Source organism: Symphalangus syndactylus, chromosome 13 (assembly GCF_028878055.3).
Source record: "Symphalangus syndactylus isolate Jambi chromosome 13, NHGRI_mSymSyn1-v2.1_pri, whole genome shotgun sequence".
Lineage (NCBI taxonomy): Eukaryota > Metazoa > Chordata > Mammalia > Primates > Hylobatidae > Symphalangus > Symphalangus syndactylus.
In genome coordinates, this window is record NC_072435.2 from 125,515,701 (window position 1) to 125,542,369 (window position 26,669).

General features: G+C 44.7%; 1 protein-coding gene across 3 annotated transcripts in view; it reads right to left on the reverse strand.

Moving 5' to 3' along the window:
* The window catches only part of TMEM132D (transmembrane protein 132D), an 835,610-nt gene that overhangs the window by 748,743 nt on the left and 60,198 nt on the right, over positions 1-26,669 (reverse strand). For 2 of the 3 annotated variants that reach the window (XM_063615226.1, XM_063615225.1), the window contains exon 1: positions 19,898-20,335. The exons of the other annotated variant lie outside the window; for it this stretch is intronic. In XM_063615226.1, coding sequence (XP_063471296.1) covers positions 19,898-19,982 — 85 coding nt within the window. In that variant the 5' untranslated portion in view covers positions 19,983-20,335. Of the gene's footprint in view, positions 1-19,897; positions 20,336-26,669 lie in introns of those variants that run through there. 3 annotated transcript variants of the gene reach the window in all.

Here is a 26,669-nt window from a genome sequence, read left to right on the forward strand (position 1 = left end):
GGGTGACTGTCTAACCGTTCCAGGAGCCACCCCCACCCTGCAGGGGCCCGATTGCGTTTCTAGAATACCATCTAGCCGATATTTTAAATCAGACCATTGCAAACACATCTTTTCAATTAGATGCATGTGCAACAGATGTCAAGGACTTAATTTTTCTTTATTACAGGATGTGTTTATGTGTGGGGGGGATCTGTGCTGCTGTCTGAATGCTCCCCCAATTACAAAAATTAGTTTTATTTTCTCCAAGTGATGAGATTTCAAGTATTATTTATTTTCTGCTTTCGGCTTGTCTACATTGTTTGAATTTTCTACAATTACTTTGTATTTTTTAATAACAAGAAATGGAAGCTATTTTCCTTTGGAAATACGGACAAATGTCATGATTGAATGCTCCTATGAATTCTATGTTAAGTTAAGGAAGGCTTAGTTCTTCGTCTAAATCCAGATAGCTCAGGAAGCCTTTAATTGGCACCTGCAAGCCAGATGATTGATGGCATGTTGTTGTGTTTTGTTTTTCCTCCCTTCCTTGCCCATGTTGTGTGCAACACGCTGGTGACCCAGTTCACCTGCAGGACCGCTGTTCTGCTCATGGTGTGCACTTGGCTGTCATTTAATCCAAACAATAAACCTGCCATGCAGGCAACTAGAGTCGGGGTGTAAAAAAAATTTGTCCTAGTTCCACTTCAACACTTCAAAAATATATTTGCTAGGGCCGTGTTCATCTTTTTTGAGAATGTAGAAAATGATGTCAGTCAGAATGCAAATATTTGTATAAAATATTTGTATAAAAACTTCAACATCTTCTGATTATCATTTATTACAATGTGTTAAAAGATCTGTCATTTATACACGATAAATTCTGGTGAAGCGGAACCGGGGGAAGTATGAGCTCCACTTCAGACAGAACAGCTGGGTGACTTCCTCCGTATGTGACATCACCCTCGCCCCGCTTCTCAAAAACTCTGGGCCTATTTATTGCAAAAGGCCTACACAACTGCCTATCCAGCTCTTACCACAGAAAGACTAAGTATTCATAACAGGAAAACAGGAGTAAAATAAAACACACACAGACAGAAAAGTCAAAATAAAAGAGCAGCAATTTCCATCTTTGAGCCTATAAAAGAGAGACACAAATGATGAAAACCATAATTATGAGATGAAATGGAAGAAAGATCTATTTTGTAATCACAAGTCTCCCCAAGTCTTGGGGAAAAGGTTCATTTCTAAGACGTGTGTCAGGGACTTATTGTGAATTCACCCTGACACCACTTATTCCATAGCTTATGTTTCTTCACTGATATGAGGATTTTGATTACAGCATTTGCTAAAACGAACGCAGATGATGTTCCCATGCGTGAATGAATATTTCTAAAATACCGAGATAGTTTCATCAAAGACAAGAATTCTGGAATTTAATCACAAACAGGAACATAAATAGATACCATATTTTCCTATTCAAATAATGAGTCAGCTCTTATTATAGTCATCTAGTTTTATCAAGAATAGCACTTGGCTAATTAGACAGGAGTCAGTTTAATAACTAGCTGGCATTTATAAGAATAGAAATAGGCTCTATGAAAAATTGTTTACGACTGCAAAAGAATGGTGAAAGCTGGCATAATGCATGAAATCAGAGCAATGATAAGTTAATGAGCAATATGCAATGGCTGCAGTCAAAGTTCCTGGCAGTCCAATCCCCACTGCACCTTAATATATTCAAGCATTCATGCACTTAGTGTGTATTTGTTGAAGGCCTGCTCAGTGTCAGACACAGTGGGCTTTTCCGTAGCTGTGCAGATGATCTCTTTCTGCAAGGACCAAGGAACTGAGCATTTGACCAGGTCCACAGAGTTCTGCTAGTCAGCCTGCACCGTGAACACACAGAATCAGAAGCCGTAACAAGAAGTTCACAAACTTAGTTTCTGCAATGGAGAGCACGGAGAAATAGTCTGACTCTGGGGCACCAACCGCCCTCTCTCCCCACTTCTCCAGGATCTGTTGGTAAAACCTCAGCTCTCACTCCTTCCATTTTCAGTCTGAGAACCCACAGCTACATTTTAGCAAGCTGGGAGAATGGAAAGAATCACATCGTAAAGATAAGATGGTGTGTGTGTGTGTAACGTAGGGTGTGTGTGTGTAATGTGGGGTGTGTGTGTAACGTGGGGTGTGTGTGTGTAATGCGGGGTGTGTGTGTGTAATGTGGGGTGTGCATCTGTGTAATGTGGGGTGTGTGTGTAATGTGGGGTGTGTGTGTGTAATGCGGGGTATGTGTGTGTAATGCGGGGTGTGTGTGTGTAATGTGGGGTGTGCCTCTGTGTAATGTGGGGTGTGTGTGTGTAATGTGGGGTGTGCCTCTGTGTAATGTGGGGTGTGCCTCTGTGTAATGTGGGGTGTGTCTGTAATATGGGGTGTGTGGGGGGTGTGTATGTGTGTGGGGTGTGTATGTGTGTGTATCTGTGTGTATGTGCCTTGGGCTGTATGTGTGTGGTGTAAGGTATGTGTGTGGTGTGGGGTATGTGTGTCTGTGTGTATCTGTGTGTCTGTGGTTTGGGGGTGTGTGTGTGGTGTGTGTGGGGGGATCTGTGTGTGTATCTGTGTGTATGTGGTTTGGGGTGTGTGTGTGTGGTATGAGGCATGTGTGTGTGCATGTGTGTAGTATGGGGTGTGTGAGTATGTGTGTATGTGTATGTGTGTATCTGTGTGTATGTGGTTTGGGGTGTGTGTGTGGTGTAAGTGTGTGTGTCTATGTGCATCTGTATGTGGTGTGGGGTGTGTGTGTGGTGTGAGGTGTATGTGTGTATATGTGTCTCAGGTGTGTGTGGTGTGGGGTGTGTGTGTTTCTATGTATGTGTATCTGTACGTATGTGGTTTGGGGTGTGCCTGTGTATGTGTGTGTGGTATAAGGTGTATGTGTGTGTGTGTGTGTGTGTGCGTGATGTGGGGGCTGTGTGTGTGCCTATGAGTGTGTATCTGTGTGTATGTGGTTTGGGGTGTGTATGTGTGGTGTGAGGTGTATATGTGTATATATGTGTGTGCAGTGTGGGGGGGTGTGTATGTGATGTGTGTGGGTCTGTTTGTGTATCTGTGTGTATGTGGTTTGGGGTGTGTGTGATGTAAGATGTATGTGTGTGTATGTGTGTGGGGTGTGTGTGGTGTCGGGTGTGTGTGTGTGGTTTTAAGTGTGTATGTGTGTGGTGTGGGGATGTGTGTCTATGTGTGTGTATCTGTGTGTATGTTGTCTGGGGGGTGTGTGTGTGGTGTGTATGTGTATGTGTGTGCATCTGTGTGTATGTGGTTTGGGTGCATGTATGTGTGTGGTGAGGTGTATGTGCGTATGGGTATGTGTGTGGAGTGTGTTTGTGTGTGTGTATATGTGTGTATGTGGTGTAGGAGGTGTGTGTATGTATATACTTTCTTTCAAGACAGCAGGTTGCCTTTCATTTAGCGGTCTTATCAGTGGGTGTATGTACCTGCACACACAGACTGCGGTTGAATTAGTGACACTTAAAGCAGAATGTGCTGGGCGTGGTAGCTCACACCTGTAATCCCAGCACTTTGGAAGGCCGAGGTGGACGGATCACTTGAGCCCAGGAGTTCAAAATCAGCCTAGGCAACATAGCGAGACCCTGTCTCTACAAAACATACACAAATTAGCTGGGCATGGTGGCCTGCACCTGTAGCCCCAGCTACTCAGGAGGCTGAGGTGGGAGGATTGCTTGAACCCAGGAGGTCGAGGCTGCAGTGAGCTAGGATTGCACCACTGTACTCCAGCCTGGGTGACACAGCGAGACTCTGTCTCAAAAAAAAAAAGAAAAAGAAAAAAAAAGTCCCATCTCTCTTTTCCTCCTCTGCTAAATGCACACAACTGCTATCTTGCGGGAGACAGCCTAGAAAAGGAATGAAAACATAGGTTCATGCTGTCCCGCATAAGAACACGCTCTTAGGGTGGAAATTCCATAAGGATAATGAAATTTGTTCATCCCTTCTCCTACCCACCTCACAGTGCCAAGCACTGCACTTTGATCATGGCATTTGATGAATGGATTCATGAGAGGATCAAAAGGAGCTAGGAAGGAGAATTGGCATCTGGTTTCCCCATCAATTGTGATATTTATAATAATTGAATACATAAAATATACTAAAATATCATAATACCATATATGAGTTACTTTAGCTGCTAGGTCAGGGAGTCGCTATCTCTTGAGATCTCAGTGCAAGCAAGCCCCGAGTTCCACCAGGGATGGAGGTCCAACTCCACACACCCCACGTTCTCCCTGCACATTCAGCACAAAACTTGCTTGTGTACACTCTATTCACTGTGCAGACTCTGGAGTCTGCAGACCCTGACCTTGAGTCACACTTTTGCCTCTTCATGCATCATTTCCTCCTCTTATGAAATGGGGATGAAATTAGCCCTCATCGCTAATGGTACATGTGGCATGCTCTGCAGTGCCTGGCACGTAGTTAGTGCTAAGTGTTAGTTGCTGCTGGTACTGCTGTTCGTGTTATTATTCCTAGTACCAGCACTATGGCCTGCTACTATTATTAACATAATCATCAATATTATTTAAACATGCTTTCCTCCTATTCTAGGCAGATCTTTCACCGGATTCAACCAGAAAGAAAAGTGCTGCTGCTACCCAAAGTGCTCATGAGTGGGAGACGCAGTGTCCTGGAGCTGAGGCTGGAGCAGGGTACAGAATTCCAAGATCGCACGTGCACCGTGGACATGACTGCTCTCAAGAAGTTTGTTCATGGCAGCTGAGGTTTCTCTCAGCCCTTCCTCCATGAGAAGCTCAGCACCTCTTCCTCCCCTCCGGCTCCTCTCACCTGGCGCTCTTTTTTGTCTGAAGCTAAAGCAAGCTCCTTACCTTCCTCAGGGACGTTCTCCGTCTCTGCAACCTTGGCCATAGCAGAGACCAAGTCCCTCAAGCAGCCTGAATCCTTTTCAGGAGTTCTTTTCAAAGACCATCTTGCCTCCCTTAGGAATTTAGGGGCCAGTTGTTGGAAAGATGGTGCTTTCAACCCACTCAATGTCTTTACAAGGCCCCTCTCTACCCATTATTCCATTTGCACATCCCGACAACCCTGTGTGACAATGGGGACCATCAGTGCTCTTTTGCAGGTAAAGTAACAGAGACACAGAGAATCTATGTGGTTATTCGAGTCTGGCAGAGCTACGGCACAAGCCCAGGTGTTTTGATGCACAGTCAGCGTGCGCATCCCCTCTGGAGCAGTTAACCATACATTATAAATATCTCAAGCACAGATGCAGCCACAAGTTTATCTGAGTGGAGTATTCTTAATCGGAGGTATACCAGAAACCCATTTAACTCAAAATATATTTACTTATGTTTTCATGCCCAAAACTTAGAGCAGCCTTTGGGAAGCACCAACTGAAAATATATGGGATGAACGGTTCCATCATGAAGGAGCTCATATTTCAGGTGTAAAGAAATGATTTATATGCACGCAAAAGCTAGAGGAAAAGGCAAAACTGAACAAACTGTTCCTCAAATTTTATTTTATTATTTGTTTTTAGAGATAGGATTTTGCTATGTTGCCCAGGCTGGCCTCGAACTCTTGGGCTCAAGCCATCCTCCTGCCTTGGCCTCCCGAGTAGCTGGGACTGCAAGTGTGCACCAACACACCTGGCTGCCCCCAGATTTTAATGAAAAATTCCAAAGGGATGCAAGAAAGGCTCAAACCAAGTGCTGATAAATCTGACAAGTAGCAAAGACTATATTTCAGCCTCTCTGGCCTGCTTCTCAACCATCTCTCTTCATTTTCTTCTCCCTCCTCCTTTCTCCTATCTAAACCCGTTTTAACAATAGATCTGAAATTAACCACTTTAAAGCAACATTCTCTGATTCCAATTCTTATTTTCTATATTCCAGAGTGAAAACATTCCATGATCAAAAATGTTTAGGAAATAGTGGTTCGAGAAATTAAGACAGATTTTCTCACTGCAGGACTTAGATTATTTAACACAACAGTGTGTATTGTGTGTTTGCATTTGTCAAGCATTCTTGGGCACAGAGAATTTAATTTCCTGAGGAATTCCACAGTGTTGGTGTTCTCTGAAACACACGTCAGATGCTCCCCGCAGTTGGAGAATGACTAAAGGACTCCAAAAGGTTGGCCTTCTAGGGGGTTTGAATTTTAACAGGTGGCAAAGCTGTCAGATGGAATCTTCGTCCTCAGAAAACAGGCCAATGGAACCACTTTGAAGGCACCAGAAGTCAGTCTGCCAGCCCATAATTTCAGGGTCTGCACATCGGTTGCCTGGGAAGGAAGCCACATAAGGATTCCCCACAGGTAAAGCTGGACTACAGGCAGGCCTCAAAAACCCATTCGATCTGAAGAAATATGGAAACATTGGAACAGCATTTCAGGCAGGGGCAAAATTACCAACAAAAACGTGCAGCGGAACACACAGAGACCATTTTGGACAGTGCCACTCACCCTTCAACACACAGGTGCATCACCTGGGATCTTCTTAAAATGCAGCCTGTGACTCTGCCAGTCTGTGGGCTGGGGGAGAAGGACAAGAACTTGCATTTCTTGCCAACTCCCAGGAGATGTGATACTGGTCACTGGACCACCCCTGGGATTTAGGGAATCATGAAGCCTGCTGGTCTTTGGAAGTGGGGAGCAGGAGTGCTGCTGTTAAATGGCCAAGACCACAGGTTTCCTTTGTTGAAGAAGTATTTTTTGATCTCCTACTGTATGCTAGGCACCATGCTAGGTGCTGAGGATATAATAGTGCAAAAGACAGATGTGATCTTTGTACTCACGGAGCAAATTCACTGGGGGGTGACAGGAAATAAATACATCAGAGAGACAATCTGAGACACATGCTGGAGGATCAAAGACGAAAACAAAATCAAGAGACGGGATAGAGGAGAGGAGTGGAAGAGTCAGCCATGAAGAGAGTGACCAGGGGCACTGTCTCTGAGGATGGGGCACTGAGCAGGGCTAGAGGGGAGAAGGGCTGAGTGGCTAGAGGAGCTGAGAGACAAGCCAGGGTCCTGAAGACCACCCTCTGGTTGGCTGTCTCACTGGAGGACTCACAGGACTCAGCGTATGGTTGCACAAACAGCTGGGACTTATTACAACAGAAGGTCAGAACACAAAAACAGCAAAGGACCAGGGTACACAGGTGGAAGTCAGGGCAAGCCAGGCTCAAGCTCCCAAGAGTCCCTCCCCAGGGAGTCACACAGGATGCACTTAACTCCTTTTGCACTGAGCTCTGACAACACTTACAGTGTCCCCTACCATGGAAGCTTGTCAGAGACTCAGCATCCGGAGTTGTTGATATGGTTTGTATATCAGTCCATTCCCAAGCTGCTATGAAGAAATACCTGAGACTGGATAACTTATAATGAGGTTTAATTGACTCACAGTTCCACACAGCTGGGGAGGCCTCAGGAAACCTACAATTGTGGCAGAAGGCACCTTCTCACAGGGCGGCAGGAGAGAGAATGAGTGCCGAGCGAAGGGGGAAGTCCCGTATAAAACCATCAGATCTTGTGAGAACTCACCATCACAAGAACAGCACGGGGAAAACCACCCCCATGATTCAATTATCTCCACCTGGTCCTGCCCTTGACATTTGGGGATTATTGCAATTCAAGATATGATTTTCAGGGGACAGAGATCCACACTGATATGGTTTGGCTCTGTGTTCCCACTCAGATCACATGTTCATTTGTCATCCCCAATGTTGGGGATGGGGCCTGGTGAGAAGTGGATCATGGGGCAGATTTCTCATGAATGGTTTAGTACCATCCACTTGGTACCGTCCTTGAGGTGGTGAGTGAGTCATCGTGAGATCTGGTTGTTTAAAAGTATGTACCACCTCCCACATCTCTTTCTTGCCCTTGCTTTCACCATGTGACGTGCCTACTCCTCCTTCACCTTCTACCATAATTGGAAGCTTCCTGAGTCCTCCCCAGAAACCGAAGCCGCCATGCTTCCTGTACAACCTGCGGAACTGTGAGCCAAATAAACCTCTTTTCTTTATAAATTACCTAGTCTCAGGTATTTCTTTATAGCAATGCAAGAGTGGCCTAACACAGTTGTTTTTGGGGGCTGGTCATGTGGGCATCTCTGCCCAGCATATGCTGAAATTCCAGACTCCTAGAAGGAAAGCAGGTGTACTGCATAAGCCATATTGTTTATGCAAAGAGTTTAGGAGTGATAAGCCCCTTTCATCAGTTAGGGAATGTGGGAGTCCTCCTGAAATCCACATTTCCATGGACCAGCCAAGGGCCAGCCTTGCCAGCAGCCTTTGTAAGGAGGGCGGGCTCAGGCCTGTGATGCAAACTCTTTTATGCACATTGGCCTTTCAGCCATGATGCTCCCTCTGTGCAAGGGCCCCAGGGAAGCAAAAGCAGGCTGGTCAGGAACACAGAGGCAGGCCAGTGTGTTTAGAACTCAGCTGTAGGAAGAATCGTGAGAGGAAGGAGGTAGAGGTGGAACTGAGAACAAATCCGAGGCTCCATCACTTGCTAGCTATGTCACATTTAACTTCTCGAAACCTCAGTTTGTTAATCTGTAAAATGGGAACAATACCTATCTTATAGGGCTTAATGTAAGGTATTAAGCAGGGTGCCCAGATATTTGTTAAAACATAATGTGGTATCTCTTATTATTTGTTTTAAATTGGGGGCTGATTTAATCTCATTCCCATTAAAATAACTAACATGAATAGAGGCCTTAGCATGAGCCAGGCATTGATGTAAGAAAGTGCTTCTCATCAGTGAAGTCATCCTATCCTATGACAGCCCTGTGAGGGACACTCTACCATGGGCCAGTTTACAGGTGAGACAGCTGAGGCACAGAGCGCCGTGTCCAAGGTCACACAGCTACGGAGGGCTGCGCAAGAATTCAAACCCAGGAGGCCCACCAGAGCATACAAGAAACCAGCTGGATTACAAAATCTCAGTGCATAAGGTAAAGTTTTGAAGCAGTTTTAATCTTCTTTCAGTAACGGCTCTCAACTTTATTCCATCAAATCTCTTTCTACTATATAACAGCCTCCATCATCAACATTTCAGGCAACTCCATAATTTTCCGGCATTTTTTGAGTTTTGAAAAATGTTTATTATGGTTAGGAAGACTCAGTCCTGTTCAACCATATTTTAAGCCATCAGCTCCTAACCAATATTAGATTGTGTTACCGACTCAATGCTTGCACCCTCCCCCACCCCCGGAATTCCTATGTTGAAGCCCTCACCCTGAGTGTGACGGATTCAGGAGGTGAAGCACTTAGGAGGTGATGAGGCTTAGATGAGGTCACAATGGTGGGGCACCCCAGGATGGGACTGGTTCCCTTGTAAGAAGGGGAAGAAACATCAGAGCTTCCTTTCTCCACCATGCGAGGGCACAGAAAGAAGGTGTCCGTCTGCAAGACAGGGAGAGAGCCCTCACCAGAAACTGAATCTGCAGGCACCTTGATCTGGGACTTGCAGGCTTCAGACTGTGAGAAATAAATGTCTGTTGTTTGAGCCACCCAGTCTGTGGCACCTGTTCCACCACCTGAGCTGACTCTTACAGATTAGCCATTTGAAGGTCCAGATGGGTAAGAGGATGCTGCTCTCCCATCACCCTCCCATTATCCAGCAAGTATTTCTTCAATTGCTGAGGCAGAAAGCCAGAGAGAGAGCCCTTTTTCCTTAAGGGATGGCCCCTGGATAACTGGTTGTTCTCGGTTGACCTTTAACAACTGTTCCCTATTTGCTCACTTTGTTCCTTTAACACAGATGGGCAGTCTTTTTTTTTTTTTTTTCCTGAGATGGAGTCTCTGTCACCCAGGCTGGAGTACAGTGGCGTGATCTCAGCTCACTGCAACCTCCACCTCCCCGGTTCAAGCGATTCTCCTGTCTCAGCCTCCCAAGTAGCTGGGATTACAGGCGCAGGCCACTCGGGTAATTTTTGTATTTTTTTTTTTTTTTGTAGTAGAGATAGGGTTTCACCATGTTGGCCAGGCTGGTCTTGAACTCCTGACCTCAGGTCATCTGTGCGCCTTGGCCCCCCAAACTGCTGGAATTACAGGTGTGAGCCACTGCACCCGGCCCAGTCATTTTCTTTCATGTCTCCCTGGGTGGGCGACTGCTTCAGGCTCAAGCTCCTCTCCTGTCCACCAGCCCGGCAGTGCACTCTGCTGCCTCCACCGCTGCTGTCCCTCATTTACTCATCAATTTCTCTGCTAATAGGCTTACTGGCGAGAGGCTTAAGCTCCAACCACTTTCCATAATGTCCTCTTGACCCATCTGAGGACACCAGCCTCCCCTGCCATGCCCTGGGGACACAAGGCCCTCCACCTGCACTCTCCCAAGCCCAGTGTCTCTTCTCTGCCCCTTGCTGCATCTGGAGCCACTGTGTGTGCTGCTGGGTGGGTGATCACTTTCAGACAATTACCCAGGAGGGGCTGCATGGTATGGGGTGGGCTGTGCCCTCAGGATGCCCACTGTGGCTGCCATCCAGGCTGCACACAAACATTCCTTCCAGGCCCACACTTTAAAGTGAGGGGTATAACCAGGTGCAGTGGCTCACACACTGATTCCAGCAGTTTGGGAGGATGAGGCAGGAGGATCACTTGAGCCCAGGAGTTCAAGACCAGCCTGGCCAACACAGCAAGACCCTATCTCTACGAAAAATAAAAAAATTAGCTGGCATGGTGGCACATGCCTATAATTCCGCCATTCATGAGGCTGAGGCAGGAGAATCATGAGCTCAGGTGGCAGAGGCTGCAGTGAGCTGTGATTGCTTACTGCACTCTAGTCTGGGCAACAGAGCAAGACCCAGTCTCTAAAAAAATCAAGTTAATAAAATAAAAAGTATAAAGTCAGCAGTGGTCCTGAGACTTGCTGCATCCCTGAACTGTGCAGAAGTTCCACATGTCACTTTCAGGTGACAATTTCAAGGGCCGCACATGTCTCCACTGTGACCGCGGGAGCAGGGGCCATGATGCAGCCTCCATCAGCCTGAGTCCCTGAGTGACCCTCCTAAGAGGGGCCCATCCTGCTGACCAGAGCTGGGCACATAGCGTGGATGAGAAGTAAATCTTCTTTGGGTTAAACCACCTAGAGGTGTCGTAGGGTTTTGTTTGATACAGCATGACATAGCTGATTTCTTGACAGAAAGGAGACACGGAGAAACAACCCACACTACAAATGACAAGTTCCCTTGAGTCAGCCTTTCACCATGCCTGTAGTTCCTCATGTCTCTAGTGGTAAAGGCACTGAATGAGTTCAGCCTGCCTTGCTCCTGGGACATAAGAGTCTTTTATCAAGAAGAAAAAGATCTTCTTTGAACTCAACTTTGTACTCATGAAGTGCTGGAATCCTTCTGCTATGATAAAGACCCGGTCAGGAATATCATCCCAGTGCCCCACACCAGAAGGCTATTTACCTAAAGAATTTCAAAAGCCAACAGATAGGGATTGGACTGGATTTTGTAGGTATGGACACATCCTAGCCTGGTAACAAGGTACAGAATGGACTAGCAGGGTCAGAGGCCTGAGATAGCGAGATCCATCCAAGGACTGGGTGAAATGGAAGTGTCGGGAGAAGCTTCACTGGTCAACCAGCAACAAGGATGGAGAAAAGAAGTCAAAAAAAGTCAAAACCCTGCTTTGACCTACTTGTGAAAGAAAAATAGAGTGAAAAGCAGTTTGACGATGTCTTTTCTCAGAAGCTGACTAAATAAGTCTTGTCTTGAACTGAAATGCAAAAATAAAAAGGGGCTGTGCTAATAACCTAAAAATTACACCATAATGAAATATGCAAAATACTAAATTATGAATTGATTTTAGTGATCATTATTTGGTGGTTCAGAAGGCAATTTAACATCTCATAACAATCACTCTTAATAATAGCAATTAATAATTAAGCACATCTCTATATTTGGTCTTCTGCTAAGCTGTCTCCGGGCTTGACCTTCTAAATTCTTAAGGCTGTCTTATTCAGTAAGTGCTATGATTATTCCTATTTTGCAAATGAAGGCACTGAGGCTTGAAGAAACTAAGTAACTTGCCCAGTGGCACCCAGTTAACAAAGGGTCCTCTGCAGTTTCTAAGCCCCAAATTCATGGTCACACCCCCAGGCAGAACTCTGGAGCACTGGCTAAAAACTGTAAGCAGCTAAACCAAGACGGGCTTTCTTCTCCCTTCCACGGTCCTCATATAAGCAAGGAGTAGAATTTGCAAAATACTAATGGGTATTCTGCAACTTTTTAACTATGTTAGTGTTCTGGCTGATTAGCCTGAGTCCACAGTAATTTCTGTCCTTCCTCATTAGTGGTTGCTGGAACCCATGTTCTGAGCCTGCTGTGTTTCCTACTGTGACAGTTCACTAAATTAAATTTCAAAACATTCCTTGCCATAGACCCAGACATCCTTAACAAACAAATTCCAGCAAGTCTCAAGTGTAAAAAGGTGTCTGAGGAAGTTCTTGTTTGTCACTGGAAAAGTTAATTTTTAGCCCCCTCACCTCAGTTAAGTGCATTCCGAGCTAACAGATGCAAAGTGCTTGGAATTATGTTTTTAATGTGAGTATGGAAACTGAGAAAGCACATCCATTAAAAAATAAAATATGTATAAGCTGCCTGCTACAGCCACTAAGTGATTAAAACCATAATCTTCCTAAAGAAATGGGCCACATATTTGTTTATATTAATGTTAATAACTTGCTAACTAATGATAAATGTATGATAATTTATTCTAAGTAAAATGAAGTGTGCCCTAAAGACAGATTCTGTAAATGAAAGCTTATGCTCACCCAGTTTAGAGAAGGAACATTAATAACTTATTCTTTTACTGCAATGAGAATGATTGTATGCAAATCATATGCAAAGATACCCACAGTGGCAAAATAAAGGCTAAGCGGGGGGCCTGGGACAGAGAATTATTGGCAGAGGTTCTGTGAAATGATCTCTCACCCTCTTTGCAATGGCTCAGGAATTCATCTCACAGAGCCAGAGAATTTTCCTTAGCTTGTTCTTTGGGCATATTTAAGATTCAGGATTATTAGTCTTTGCTTCTCCATTACATAAATAGAATTAATAAAAGCCGCCTAATGTTATATTGCATACATTTAGAAATCATTAAGCCAAACTATTTTTCTGAATTTAGCAATTATGTAATTATTATCTTTATAAATAATGTTAACAGTTCTGATTTATCCATGCAGATAAACCCCAAATATCTATTAGCATTCACAGCAGTCTTCCTTCCCCTCCCAATATCACAACCATTAGCTATTATGTTGGTACAATATGAGCACTCAAATTAAATTCATGTTATTATTTGTGGGAGATATGGTTGGTTGGCTACTCAAAAACATTTTATCCTCCCTGTGGGCCAATGAGAAGTAAGGAAGAGAAGAAAGGGAAGGAAGGAAAGGGAGGGAAGGAAAGGGAGGAAGGGAGGAAGGGAGGGAGGGAGGGAAGGAAGGGAGGAAGGGAGGGAGGGAAGGAAGGAGGGAGGAAATGAGGGGAGAAAAAAGGGAGGGAGAAGAGAAGGATGAAAGGTCTCCTCTAGAGGAAAAGATTATTCCAAAAGAGAAACAGGCAAAATTCTCTACCACGGAGCCATCTGCACCTTGCCTTTGAAAGAGGTGGAAGGGTATGAAGTCATACTGTCACTATGAGGAGGTGGCTGAGGGAATTAATTGCAGGAAGCCAATGTGAATCTCCAACACCACTGTGCTTCTGAACCAAGGATGCTGGCAGCTACCAATTTCTAGACTTCTTTTTATGTGAGACAAACAAGCCCAGAGATGGCTAAGGCTCTGTTGATTGAATTTCCTGTTACTTGCAGCCAGCGGCATTCCTAGCTGGTATGTTATTCCTATAACAAACCAGTGGCATCAAAGCACAATGAGAATCAGAAAATGAAAAAGAAAAAAAACCAGAATCATGGTTATAATAATTGTGGTTACTATAGAGTTCAGTGGCTCTTCTGAAACACGACAGCCACGGGGACAGGCATCACCCCAGAAAGGGGCATTTCCTTCCTCTTCCTCTTCCTGGGAATTTAGGGATGGTGGCAACAAAGCTTGTGAAATCCAATTCCACTACTGAGTACAGCACAATTTTGCCATGACAAATGTGCTTTTATGGGATTGGCAAGGTGGATAAGTTGGCACCCAGTGCTCCCCAAAGGAATGAGACTAAAGCTGGCCAAGCACACCAGGTCACCTAAACTCAGGGCCTCCCTGTCTACAGAGGTCAATGTCTGTCCTGAGCCACTCCTGGAACAGTCTCCAGACCTGGGGTAACAGCTGAGTCACCTTAGCCCCTTGTTTTCCATTCCTGCTTCTGCCAGGAAATGCCAGGACTGAGTCTCAGGTGCGAACTGAGATGAGGCTGGGAAGCTTCACTACAGAGCACAGGAGAGGGGGAAGCTTTTGAAGCATCAACCTTGTTGCCTGAAATAAGGGTAGGTGATTCTCCACACTTCATCTGAAATCATCCAAAGGCAAGACAGCAAAAAATAAGGGTGTCTTTTCTGAGAAACCCAGAGCTTTTACCATCAATGAGAACGACTCTCACCCAGGTCAGATCTTGGACTGCTGCAACCAACTGAATAAATCTCCAGCTAAAACCTCAGGTTTTAAGTTTGTCTCCTTTCAGGTTATATTTCATTACTTACTTGTGAAAAAGAATCTAGAGTGTGATCTCACTCAGCTCCAAGCCTCTCAGATACAGAGTGGCACGGAGCTCAGGCTCTGCTGTTTCCTTAGACACAGCGTATTTGCACCCACACCCCCATCCTCCAACTGCAAATTAAGGCTGATGGCAATATCTACGCCATTCAGTCACTGGAAGGATTGAAGAACCATATACATACATACACACATACACATACCTACATACATATGTGATACACACACATATCCATCAATACATACACAGACACATGAGAGAGAGAGACGATAGATGACAACACACACACTCATATATCATCCAGAAGAGCTGTGAAAGGAAAATATCTTGGGCCCCCAATATCACTAAAAGCTAAAAGGAAAATTCATGCTGAGAACTGCCCAGGACAAACCTGCCTCTCATTCTATTCAAAGTCATCCCTCTGCTCATTGAGACAGACGCATATTCTGATTGCCTCCTTCGGAAAGGCTTACTAGAAACTCAAAAGAATGCAAGCTTTCCTCTCTCACCTACCTGTGACCCGGAAGCCCCCTCCCTGCTTCCAGTGTCCCTGCCTTTCTGAATGGAACCAGTATCCTTCTTCCATAAATTGATTGATGTCTCCTGTATCCCTAAAATGTATAAAACCAAGCTGGGCCCCGACTACCTTGGGCACAAGTTGTCAGGACTCTCTGGAGCTGTGTCAGGGGCACTCATCCTTAACTTTGGGAAATAAACCTCCCCAAATGATTGGGCCTTGTCTCATCATTTTTCTCTATGTAGAAAGCACCTTATAAAAGTTAGTTATTATTATTACAACGATTATTTAAAAACTCAAACCTGAGTGTTTAACTCAGGAGTTTCAATAATTGGTGATGGAAAAGTCAACTTAGTTGGGTGTTGAGAAGTGATTTTTCTACTGCCTGCTACTCAAATTTCTAAGTCACGAGAATTCAAGTGTTGGAGACACCCCAGGACTCTCTGTCTGGCTCCCCTCCTCCCCTTCCCTCCCTCCTGGGCTCAGGCTAGGAGCTGGCTCCACCCACAGGCAGGCTCTCTCTTTCCAAGCTCTTTGTCTCCAGGCTTCTAGTTTCTAGAAGTTCCACCATGAGTCCTGAAATTGAATCTCATTGGCCTGCTTATTCCTGCCCCCTGGGTCATGTACCCACCCCTGGAGCCAGGAACTGGGACCCAGCCCACTCACCAGCACATCACTGAAGGGCTGGAGGAAGCCAGTTTCCCAAAAGGGAACTCCAGACCCTGATACCCACAGAAGACAGAACAGACGCTGACATGTGCACTGACAGATGACCCTTTCAAGGCTGGAGTCCTTAGGGTAGACAGCCATTGTCCCTCCCACACATGCACACCACTGAATATGCAAATGTGATTGTGTGTGTCTGCTTCCATCGCAAGGCACAATGATATTTTATATAGAAAGACTGTGGTCTTTGAAGCCAAGTGAGTGTGGGTGTGAGAGGCGCTCTGAGGCCCCACAGCTTCTGATCCTGGATGGGGATTATGCCTCCGGTGCCTCGGCTGGCTCGGCTGTGAAAAATGAAACAGGGTGGATTCCAAACGAGACGACACATGTGAATGCTTTAGACCATGACCTAGCGGTTTTCTCTATTATTCTGTATTCTAAGGAATGAATACGCAGTTAAAACAATGATTAGCCTCCTGCTTCTAGTTTCAGTAGAAAACAGAGCTGGATTTAGAGCCGACAGACCTCACCAGCTCTCAGCTCTTCTACTGACCAGCAGAAAAACTGAGCAAGCCATTAAACCCAGGGTGCGTGTCTTCCAGCCTCCCAACAAACCCCAGGCTGTTCGTGCATGACTTCCAAATAAGCACATTTTGAAGCACTTTTTTTTTCTTTTCTTTTTTTTTTTTTGAGACTGAGTCTTGCTCCGTTGGCAGGCTGGAGTGCAGTGGCACGATCTCATTTCACTGCAATCTACGCCTCCCGGGTTCAAGAGATTCCCCTGCCTCAGCCTCCCGACTAGCTGGGACTACAGGCACCCGCCACCATGCCCGGCAATTTTTTTTTTTGTATTTTAGTAGAGACGAGGTTTCACCATGTTGGCCAAGCTGGTCTCTGCCTCTGCCCGGCAGGTGAAGGGCTGAGGTGCACGGGCTCAGAGATGGCCAGGGGACGCTGCAGGCATTTGTTCCATTCCGCCCGTCACTGTTGCCCCAAACCCGGCCACGATCTGAGAGGAAGGCTTTCTTTATGGAGCTGTCACTTTTCTGAATCCTGGGGGAGTCCTTCAAAGGCACCGTCTCCAATAATCCCACTTTTACCTCTCAGAGAGCTTGTTTTGAATTTAGTGTCAACCCCTTCAATCCAAGTTCCACCTTGCTAAGAACTAGCAAACTCATTTAACTCTTTCTAGTGATCCCCCTCTACTCCCTACCTTAGCTGGTCACTCTCAGAAAGTCACCCTTGACCTACGGGATTCTTCACACTGATGCCTCTCGCAAATTACAGATGCTCGTGCCCGAGTGCAGGCTGTTCTGTGGTTTAGTGTGTGTTCCACACACAACTCTACTTGGCTTTCATAGACCCTGTAGATATTTTTCCAGATAAATGGTCCTTGCATTGATGCATGACCCATGCAACTGAATTGTTTTTAATGCAGACCTCAAGTAAGCTACACCCGCACACACACAAAGGTAAACCTTGTTCCCTTTCTGCCCTTGTAATTCCTTCCTTCACCATTAAAGAATATTTCTGGGCTGGGTATGGTGGTTCATGCCTGTAGTCCCAGGCATGGGAGGCTGAGGTGGGTGGATCACGTGAGCCTAGGAGTTTGAGACCAGCCTGGGCCATGTGGTGAAACCCCATCCCAACAAAAATATGAAAAAAAAAAAAAAAAAAAAAAAAAAAAAGGCCAGGTGTGGTGGTGTGCACCTGTAGTCCCAGCTACTTAGGAGGAGGAGGTGGGAGGATCGCTTGAGCCCAGGAGTTCGAGGCTGCAGTGAGCTGTGATCACGCCACTGTACTCCAGCCTGAGCAACAGAGCAAGACCCTATCTCAAAAAAACAAAAAACTCAGAATATTTCTGTTTCATTTCATTCCTGTTTTTAATGTGAATTTGTGCTTTTTCTGAGAATAAAGCTGTACCCATGTGAAATTCGCAGCCCATTGCCACAGGCACCATCCCCAATTTCAGCTCTAGTTTCTACTCCTCTGCCCACAGGCAAGGCATTTAACAAATCGGTGTCTGTCTACAAGAAATTCCTCTCAAGCAAATAGCATAACTAGGTCTGGGGATCTCGGCTGTTGTTCCTAATGCCTACATGCCTAAAACTAATTTTTTTTTTTTAATTCCTGCATGTCGCATATGAGCAGTGCCCAGGATTCCTCACTTTCAAATGTGCCCTCCAGAAGATTCTGACACCCAGCCTGGTTGCGGAATCACTGAGGGGGTGTCATCTCTGCTCTTCCTCCCCAGGACCTTTCGGGTCACTGTTCAAGGACTGAGGCCCATCCGCTCCATAAGGGATTGTAACCGAGTGGCCCAGACTTGAAACACATTTTACAGTTTTTCCTTTCCCTTCCTTCTTCATCTCAGAATGTAGCCTGGAAATGCACTTTAAGACTTCACTTCCCTCCTTTCCACCGGGCACTCGGATGTGCTATTCTCCCTCCTCCAAGTATGCACTTACTTAGAAATTCTAGGGGCTTGTTTTGAAACAAACCAGTCCTGAGACCCAGCTGCAGAATCTTCCTGCTTAAACAGAGTTATGGACAATTAGTCCACCACCACCATCAGGCCAGCATCAAGACAACGGCAACCAAACCTCCGGACAGGCAAGTTCCCAAGATAGCCATTGGAACAGGACACCTGGACCTACACCCCGCCCCCTCCCCACCATACCACCCCTGCATATTCTCCCCTACAGTTTTCCTTCCTAAACCCCCTCATTCAGCCCTGAAAGACGAATGGTCTTTTAAGGACGTGAGCCTGACCATGCCCCAGCTGCTAGCACTGGAATAAAGCCGCTTTCCTTCCACCACTCCTCGCTTCTCTTCTGGCCCCTGGGCAGTGAGCAGCAGGACCTGAGTCGGTTTCAGGATGAGCACGATTCCTGTGATGAAGGCATCAGGCGGCAGGGCTCACAGTGCAGATCCACAGATGGAACCCCATCCATAGAGGGCTCAGGCCAGCATAGTGTCTTAAAATCATCCGAATCTCACCATTTTGAAGTGGAAACCAGATGCTCTATTCCCCACAGGCTGCACATTGGGCCGTTTTATTCATCAGGAACTTGGGGCATGGTGGATGGAACCTATGAGCTTTTTGGTATCCAAACAGGAACTGATAAAGATGGTAAATGGATACTATGGAGAACTGAACAGAAGGGAGAGGAACAAACAGCAACGTGCCCAGATCTTAGGAAACACATGCTTACTGAATGAAGCAGGTAAAAAAGGAAGCCAGGATAGAGTGTAACATCAGCCGTATGCACTAGGACACATGCCCACATGGCCATCTGTCTTTATCTTACAAAGACACGGGATATTTGAGGCTCAACAGCAAAGGCATTAGGATCGGCACCCATGGGAGACGAGAAATGGCCCTAGTGCAAGGAGATGCAAGAAAAGTAGAAAATACAGCAAGGAAAGGGCTTTGCTGGGGCTAACGAGTCTGTCCTTAAACTGTTAAACTGTTAGGTTAACTCAAATTTCTGTGCATGAGGTTTTGGGGTTTTGAGGGGTTTGTGTTTGTTTTTGTTTTGAGATAGGATCTTACTTTGTCACCCAGGCTGAAGTGCAGTGGCATGTTCTTGGCTCACTGAAGCTTCGACCTCCTAGGTTCAAGCGATCCTCCTGCCTCAGTCCCCCAAGTAGCTGTGATTACAAGCAAGCGCCACCATGCCTGGCTAATTTTTTTATTTTTAGTAGAGACAAGGTTTCACCATGTTGTCCAGGCTAGTCTTGAACTCCTGACCTCAAACGATCCACCTGCCTTGGCCTCCGAAAGTGCTGGCATTACAGGAGTGAGCTACCACACCGAGCCTGTGCATGAGGTTTTAAAAAATCATGCGCAAAAAAGACTGTAATATGAAAAAATATTATGTTGGTTGGAAAAATGCTAAATCCTTGAAATGTGTAGTATAGTTGTGTGATGAAACAGGGCAGGGACATCTGTGGCACACCTAATACTCACAGGCCTTCCCATATTTTCCCAATGCCTTGCAGGGATGAGTCCCTGGGACCAGCTATGCCGCTACTCACTCTGAGCAGAAATGGTCCAGCCCCTTCCTTGCTGGAGCACCTCAGAGCTTGAGTCTGACCCTCTAGGGGCTCTCTTCCCCACCATGCGAAGGCGGGGAGCCCTCCTGGGCCGGATGGTACAACTCCCAGATGCTCAAGCTTCCATCAGCCCGTTCCCTGAGCAGCAGGACTCCACTGTCTTGTACTAAACATATAACTGAAATGAGAAATACAACTCTGTTAAGTCCCGGGATGTCCCAGTACCCAGCACATCCTAATACTCCCAACTCATGTAACTGTGCCAATGCATCAATTGCCGTTGAATGGTTATATATTTACCTATTAGTCATGTTTCATATGGAGTGTGAGTGCATGTCACATGTTTAATATGATTGTGACGGAGCCTCTCAAAGGAAGGATGGTTAGATCTTACAAACTCCTTTAAAAAGCCCTGTCTGCTCCAACTACCATTTCACATCTGGCTTAATCCTCCAGTCTAATGTGCTCCCTGACCTCTGCAGACATTTGGAGCTGAGACCTTGTGATCTCAGCATCCTCTCGAGACAGGACAGAGAGAGAGTTCTCCATCAGCTGAGTCTCAATATCTATGCAGTGTTTCCTATGATCAGCAGAATTGGTGTTTGTTAACCACACGATTCTGATAATTAAGTGGGCTGCTTGTGTCTCCAGGAATGCAGAGTGTGTGTGTGTGTGCGCGTGTGTGTGTGTACCCCCGAACACTAACTGAGAGAATGTCATACTACCCAAGTACATGCTACATTTCATAAATGTAAAGATGTATACATTAGCTCTTTATGAAGGAAAAGTAGTGTTTCTATAACAACATAATGGCACTACCTTCCTTCTATGTGCATAAAATAAACATCACCCATGAATCATTAAATCATAGAAAGGACCCCCAAAACCATAAAAAAAGATGAATTACTGCAGTAAAATGACTCTCTAGGCGTCTGTTGATATTTTACACACACAGCTACTAAAATCCAGCAGTCTGAGGCAACGATTATTGTACAGTACTTACATCTCTACAAACTTAAAGACTTGGACAGCTTGTTAAAAAACATGTTGTAGCTATAGCCATTTACAGACTAATTAAGGCAATCATTAACAAATCTATCCCTCTAATTGATTCCAAATTTTGCAAAGCAAAGAAGAAAATGTAAATGAAAAAGAAAAGAAATCTATTCTTAACCTACAGGAGAAAGGAATTAGGTTCAAAGACACTCTCTAAGAAACGGAAACCATGACACATGTTTGTTGTCAATGAACAGCACTGTGTGTGACCACTGCCACTTAAAGGAATGTATTCCAGAAATAATTATGTAATCCATGCAGTAACATATGTGCTACCCAAGTCTAGTAATTATTTTTTTATAGATGTTGCTTGCATTATTTAAAACATGCATGTTTGTGGAAAGTATTTTGTGACAATTTTCTTTGTTGACGTCTCCCTAAAGAATTTATTCTCAAGGATATTCCCTTTTCATGGGAAATAAGCCTGGAAATACCAAAACTAAACACAGGTCCGCGTTGCTATTTACAAGGCAGAGAGTCCTGTACTGAAGATCTTAGTACAAAATTCACACGTCCAGATGAATTTTGTTAAGTTGCTAGGTTTACAAACAATTGCTTTTTAAAACTTTCTACAGTTGCAGGTAAAATACAAACAAAAAACACGCACATACACCAAAAAGAATAGCACCTTTATCTTCCTCAATAAGGCAACTTCTCCAAATAGAAGCATTTATGCTTTAAAAGGTGAAAACCAAGGAGAAGTAATTTATTCCCACTCTAAACTTGCTCAGACCTTTCTAATAGTGACTTTCCCCCCACCAAATGAAAAGCTTGCTTTCAATGTCTTTGATCTGCTGTTAATATTTTTAACCCAAAACATAAACGCAGATGATTTACTTCCCAACCACACACCCATGTCTCTCTCAGAATGAATGAGCTACAGCATCACAATAGTTTCTGGACTTTCTGCCTCTCCAGAGCCCATGAAATATACATGAAATGGTTTCGTGCCACCTGCAAATGAAAAAGTCAAATAAAATTTATAGTTCGGAGGCACATTTCCAAAAACCCTGGAACAGCTAATTTAATACATCTGTCATATATAATTACATACAAAATGTAATCCAAAACATCTATTTTCTCCTTTCTCTCTTCAGACAAGAATAAAGCAATTGCCCAGACCTGAGCTTAAATAGCTGCCCCACCAAACAACGATATTCACCTCTGACGTTTTCATGCACCAATAAAATTTGATCATTCAACGTGCTTTTCAGGAGCAGTTGCTCTCTCCATTGCAGAAACTGCTACACTGGATTCCTGATCTTTTTAAAGGATGACCATAAATCAGGATTAAAAGCCATGGGTGAGCTGCTATTAACTCAGAATGTCCACACTGTCTCTCCTAAATCACTCATCAACCCAGGTATGACCAAGGAAAAAGGACTGCCCAAGGTATGCTCTAGAATAGACAGCGTCTTTCCAACTCTCCTCCTAAAAATCTGAAAGACTGCATTTACGGTCCAGATGCAATTTCAGAGAATGCAACGGTTCCTTATCTGGAAAGCGAGAGACAAAACTTTATAAAACTTTGTCTGTCAGAACGGCCAGTTCAGGCATTGCACTTTTCCCTAGATCTGATTCCTTAGTTACCTAAATTTTAGATTGCCCAACCCCCTTCCACTAAATCCAAAGAAAGAGGAGTAAGAAAAGACAGGCTTAACACAGATGTGGCTCTGTAACTGTGGGTTAAACTGGGTAAAAAGTATTTGTGCCATATACGATCAAGTGTTATTTTACATATAGAAAGAGCTCTTAGAAAGTAATCAAAAAGAGAAATACCCTAACATTGAAAAATAGTATTCATAGGATATGAATAGGAAAGAGTGATTCTCCAAAGAAAAAATGCCAGCGGCAAACAAGAACACTATTTAACCTAGTAGTAATCAAAGACAAGCAAATTAAAAGACTAATGAGATATTCTTTTTTTCCCCTTAATTATAAAACTTACTGTTGGCAAGGGAACAACGTAACTGATATTCCACACACTGCTATATTCCATTTAGCAGTATAAACTGCTGTCATTTTTTGGAAGTCAGTTAAGAATAGGAACTTTTAAACTTAAAACTCTTTTTTTTCTTTTTTGAGACGAAGTCTCCCTCTGTTGCCCAGACTGGAGTGCAGTGGTGCAATCTCAGCTCACTGCAACCTCCACCACCAGTTTCAAGCGATTCCCCTCCCTCAGCTTCCCAAGTAGCTGGGATTACAGGCATCCACCACCACGCCTGGCTAATTTTTTTTTTTTTTTTTTTTTTTTTGAGATGGAATCTCACACTGTCACCTGGGCTAGAGTGCAGTGATGCGATCTCAGCCCCTGAAACCTTTGCCTCCCGGTTTCAAGCAATTCTTCTGCCTCAGCCTCCCGAGCAGCTAGGATTACAGGTGTGTGCCACCATGCCTGGCTATTTTGTATTTTTAGTAAAAACGGGGTTTCACTGTGTTGGCCAAGCTCCTGACCTTGTGATCCTTCTGCCTCAGCCTCCCAAAGTGCTGGGATTACAGGTGTGAGCCACTGCACCCGGCCCTAATTTTTGTATTTCTAGTAGAAACAGGGTTTCACCATGTTGGCCAGGCTAGTCTTGAACTCCTGAGCTCAGGTGATCCGCCTGCCTCAGCCTCCCCAAGTGCTGGGATTATAGACATGAGCCACTGTGCCTGGCCTTAAACTTCAAACTCTTAAAGTACATAGGTAGTTTTGGCCCCAGGAATTCCCCTTCTGGGAATATGCCTTAAAAAAAGACTGAGCATATTTTAAAAAACATATATGAATATAAGGAGAGCTATCACAGCACACTATTGAAAACACTACAAACACTGAACCAATCCATAGCAGGTCACTTGGAAGACCTGAAGGGAAAGAGAATAGGAGCTTCAACAGAGGCGATCCAGACCCAAAGGAACCAGGTGGGTGCTGTGCGGTTATGTCTGAGGCCATCACTCGCTGCAGAGCCAAGCCTGCAGTGACTGGGAGGTGAGGCGTGCACTGATCAAACCCAGCTCCCACACAGAACGTCCGTGAGTGTCTGATTCCCACAGGGTTCATGCAGTGTGTCACTCCCTGGCATCTACACTCCTCATTGCTAAACACAAATGCACCCCGATCAGTAAAACTATTTTAATACACCCCCTAAATATGTGTATTATTACACCCATGAACGTACTAATATATTATGTGCATTACAAAATATAACCTCCATTTTTTAAATGTTTAGGATAAAACATAAAGTACATATAAATCAAAGCTCTATTTTCCTTGTACACACCCTTGGTGAGAGACCGTCACTCCCAGAGGCTCTTCTTCCTCTGCAGAACACACCTGGTGTGGTTAAAGGTGTCGGCTGAGGCACGGAGCCACACTTGCCGGGCTCTCCAGTGACCTTGGGCACTGACCCCCAACAGAGCTTCAGGCCCCTCCCCCACTATGGCCCCGAGGATGCCCCTCCCAGCCTGTCTGAGGATTCACAAAGGTGCCTATGCCAAGTCCCTGGCACCCAGGGTTAAATTCCTTCATTTGAACACACGTCCAGCGGCCCCTTCATTGTAAGCTCTCAGTAAATGGTTCCCCGGAAATTAAAATACAAAAATTCTCCAACTTCAATCTATGAAACGAATTATAATTAGAGAAAAATAAAATGTTTTAGTTTTAATTTTCTATAATTTTAAAAAATATTTATGTATCTATTTTTTACATCTCCGAGAATGCACACACAGAAAGTAAAAAGCCCAGTGCGGGGGCTGCACAGCCTGCCCTCAGGCCTTCCTCCAGCAAGGCGGCTCCCAGTGCGGCCGCCCGCTTCACAGGCCAACTCCAGACTGTGTTCCAGCCCGACCCTGGCAGCCTGGGCAACGCCAGCGAGCTTCTGAAGCCACCAGCACCTCAGTTCCTCATCCTCAAACATCGAACAAGGGCCCCCGCCTCATGGGATTTGTAACAATTAAATAAGACAATACTTGAATGCAATGGTTGCTTAATGCTTAATAAATATAGCATTAAAAGCTTAATAAGGAAAGCATGGACTGTTTAATAATGATCACCTAGAATTGTTATTGTCACTGATGACTAAACTTAAGAACAATCATTAGCTGAGTGTGCTGTTTGGTTACAGAACTGGGGGAGTCTCTGGCAGAGTATAGATTAAGTGTATTCAACTTTATCACAATAAAAGGTAAAAAGAATCAAATTTGGGCACTGCGGATGCATAAACACGCAGAGTTGACACATTACATATTAAATACTATATTTGACGTATGCACACACCCGTGCATATACATAATTCTACTTTTTTAAAGTCTCAACTATGTAGTTACCAAAAGTGTTCAACGTGCTCTGTACTATCCCCTCCCGCCTTGGAGAGTATCTAATCTCAAAAGGAAGAAAGAAAAGATTCACATAATTCTGAAAAAAATCTATTTCTAAGATTAAAAAAGGAAAAAAAAAAAAAAAGAAATTGCCATAGGTGGTTGCTTCCAAGCCCTCGTAAGATTGTCTAATTAGATTGAATGACTTTTTATTTCATTCATTCAGGGCTGAGACATGATGAAATCCCAGTTTAATCAACCCTTGGTCCCAGGGCTGCTCAGAAAAAAACTTTTCCTCAAAGCCATGAACTTCTGCCAAGAGTGTGTTAATTTTAGCTTCTGTATTTCCTTCTTCCCTCTGTAATAGTAATGAGGTACACTGAAATGTTAATATTATTTGGGATGTTCATTTAAACTCTTTCTTAAACTTTTGCCCTAAGTTCTCTTTTTTTAATAGGCAAAGTGATGTTCTGCAAAGCGAGAGGCACAGATGGAGAACTCAACGATGAAGTTGTGAAGGTGAATGCGTCACTGCTAAAATATTAATTGTATTTAAATGAGAATGTCCTCTCTTTTCCCCAAAATACCAAAGCAATCAACTCAGGAATAGTCTACTGAATAAATGGGTTCTAGTCCTTTTAATAAAAATAAAGTTAACATATAAGAAAATTAAGTAATAATAGTAATGGCTGATATTCGCTGAGCGCCTCCTAAGAGCCAGCCCGTGCTCTAAGCACTTGTGGTTTTTTTTTTTTTTTGAGACGGAGTCTCGCTCTGTCGCCCAGGCTGGAGTGCAGTGGCGCGATCTCGGCTCACTACAAGCTCCGCCTCCCGGGTTCACGCCATTCTCCTGCCTCAGCCTCCCGAGTAGCTGGGACTACAGGCGCCCGCCACCACGCCCGGCTAATTTTTTTTTTTTTTGTATTTTTAGTAGAGACGGGGTTTCACCGTGTTAGCCAGGATGGTCTCGATCTCCTGACCTTGTGATCCACCCGCCTCGGCCTCCCAAAGTGCTGGGATTACAGGGGTGAGCCACCGCGCCCCGCCAGCACTCATGTGTTTTAACCTGGATGTCTGACTCCACAATTGCAACATCTCATTTTCCCAAAGTGATGGAGACCCCTGGGGATAGACACAGAGATTTTAGGTGGTTCAAAAGCTGGCATTCAATAGGACTGGGTCGTTCTGTGAAGAAATTATTCTCTTTACGATGTCTTGCCAATCCTACTGATGCCATTGAGGCAGAAATATTTCTTTTTTTTTTTGGTTTTATTTTTTGTTTTGAGATAGAGCCCTGCTCTGTTTCCCAGGCTGGAGTGCAGTAGTGTGATCTTATCTCACGGCAGCCTCAGCCTCCTGGGCTCAAGCGGTCCTCCCGCCTCAGACTCCTGAGGAGCTGGGA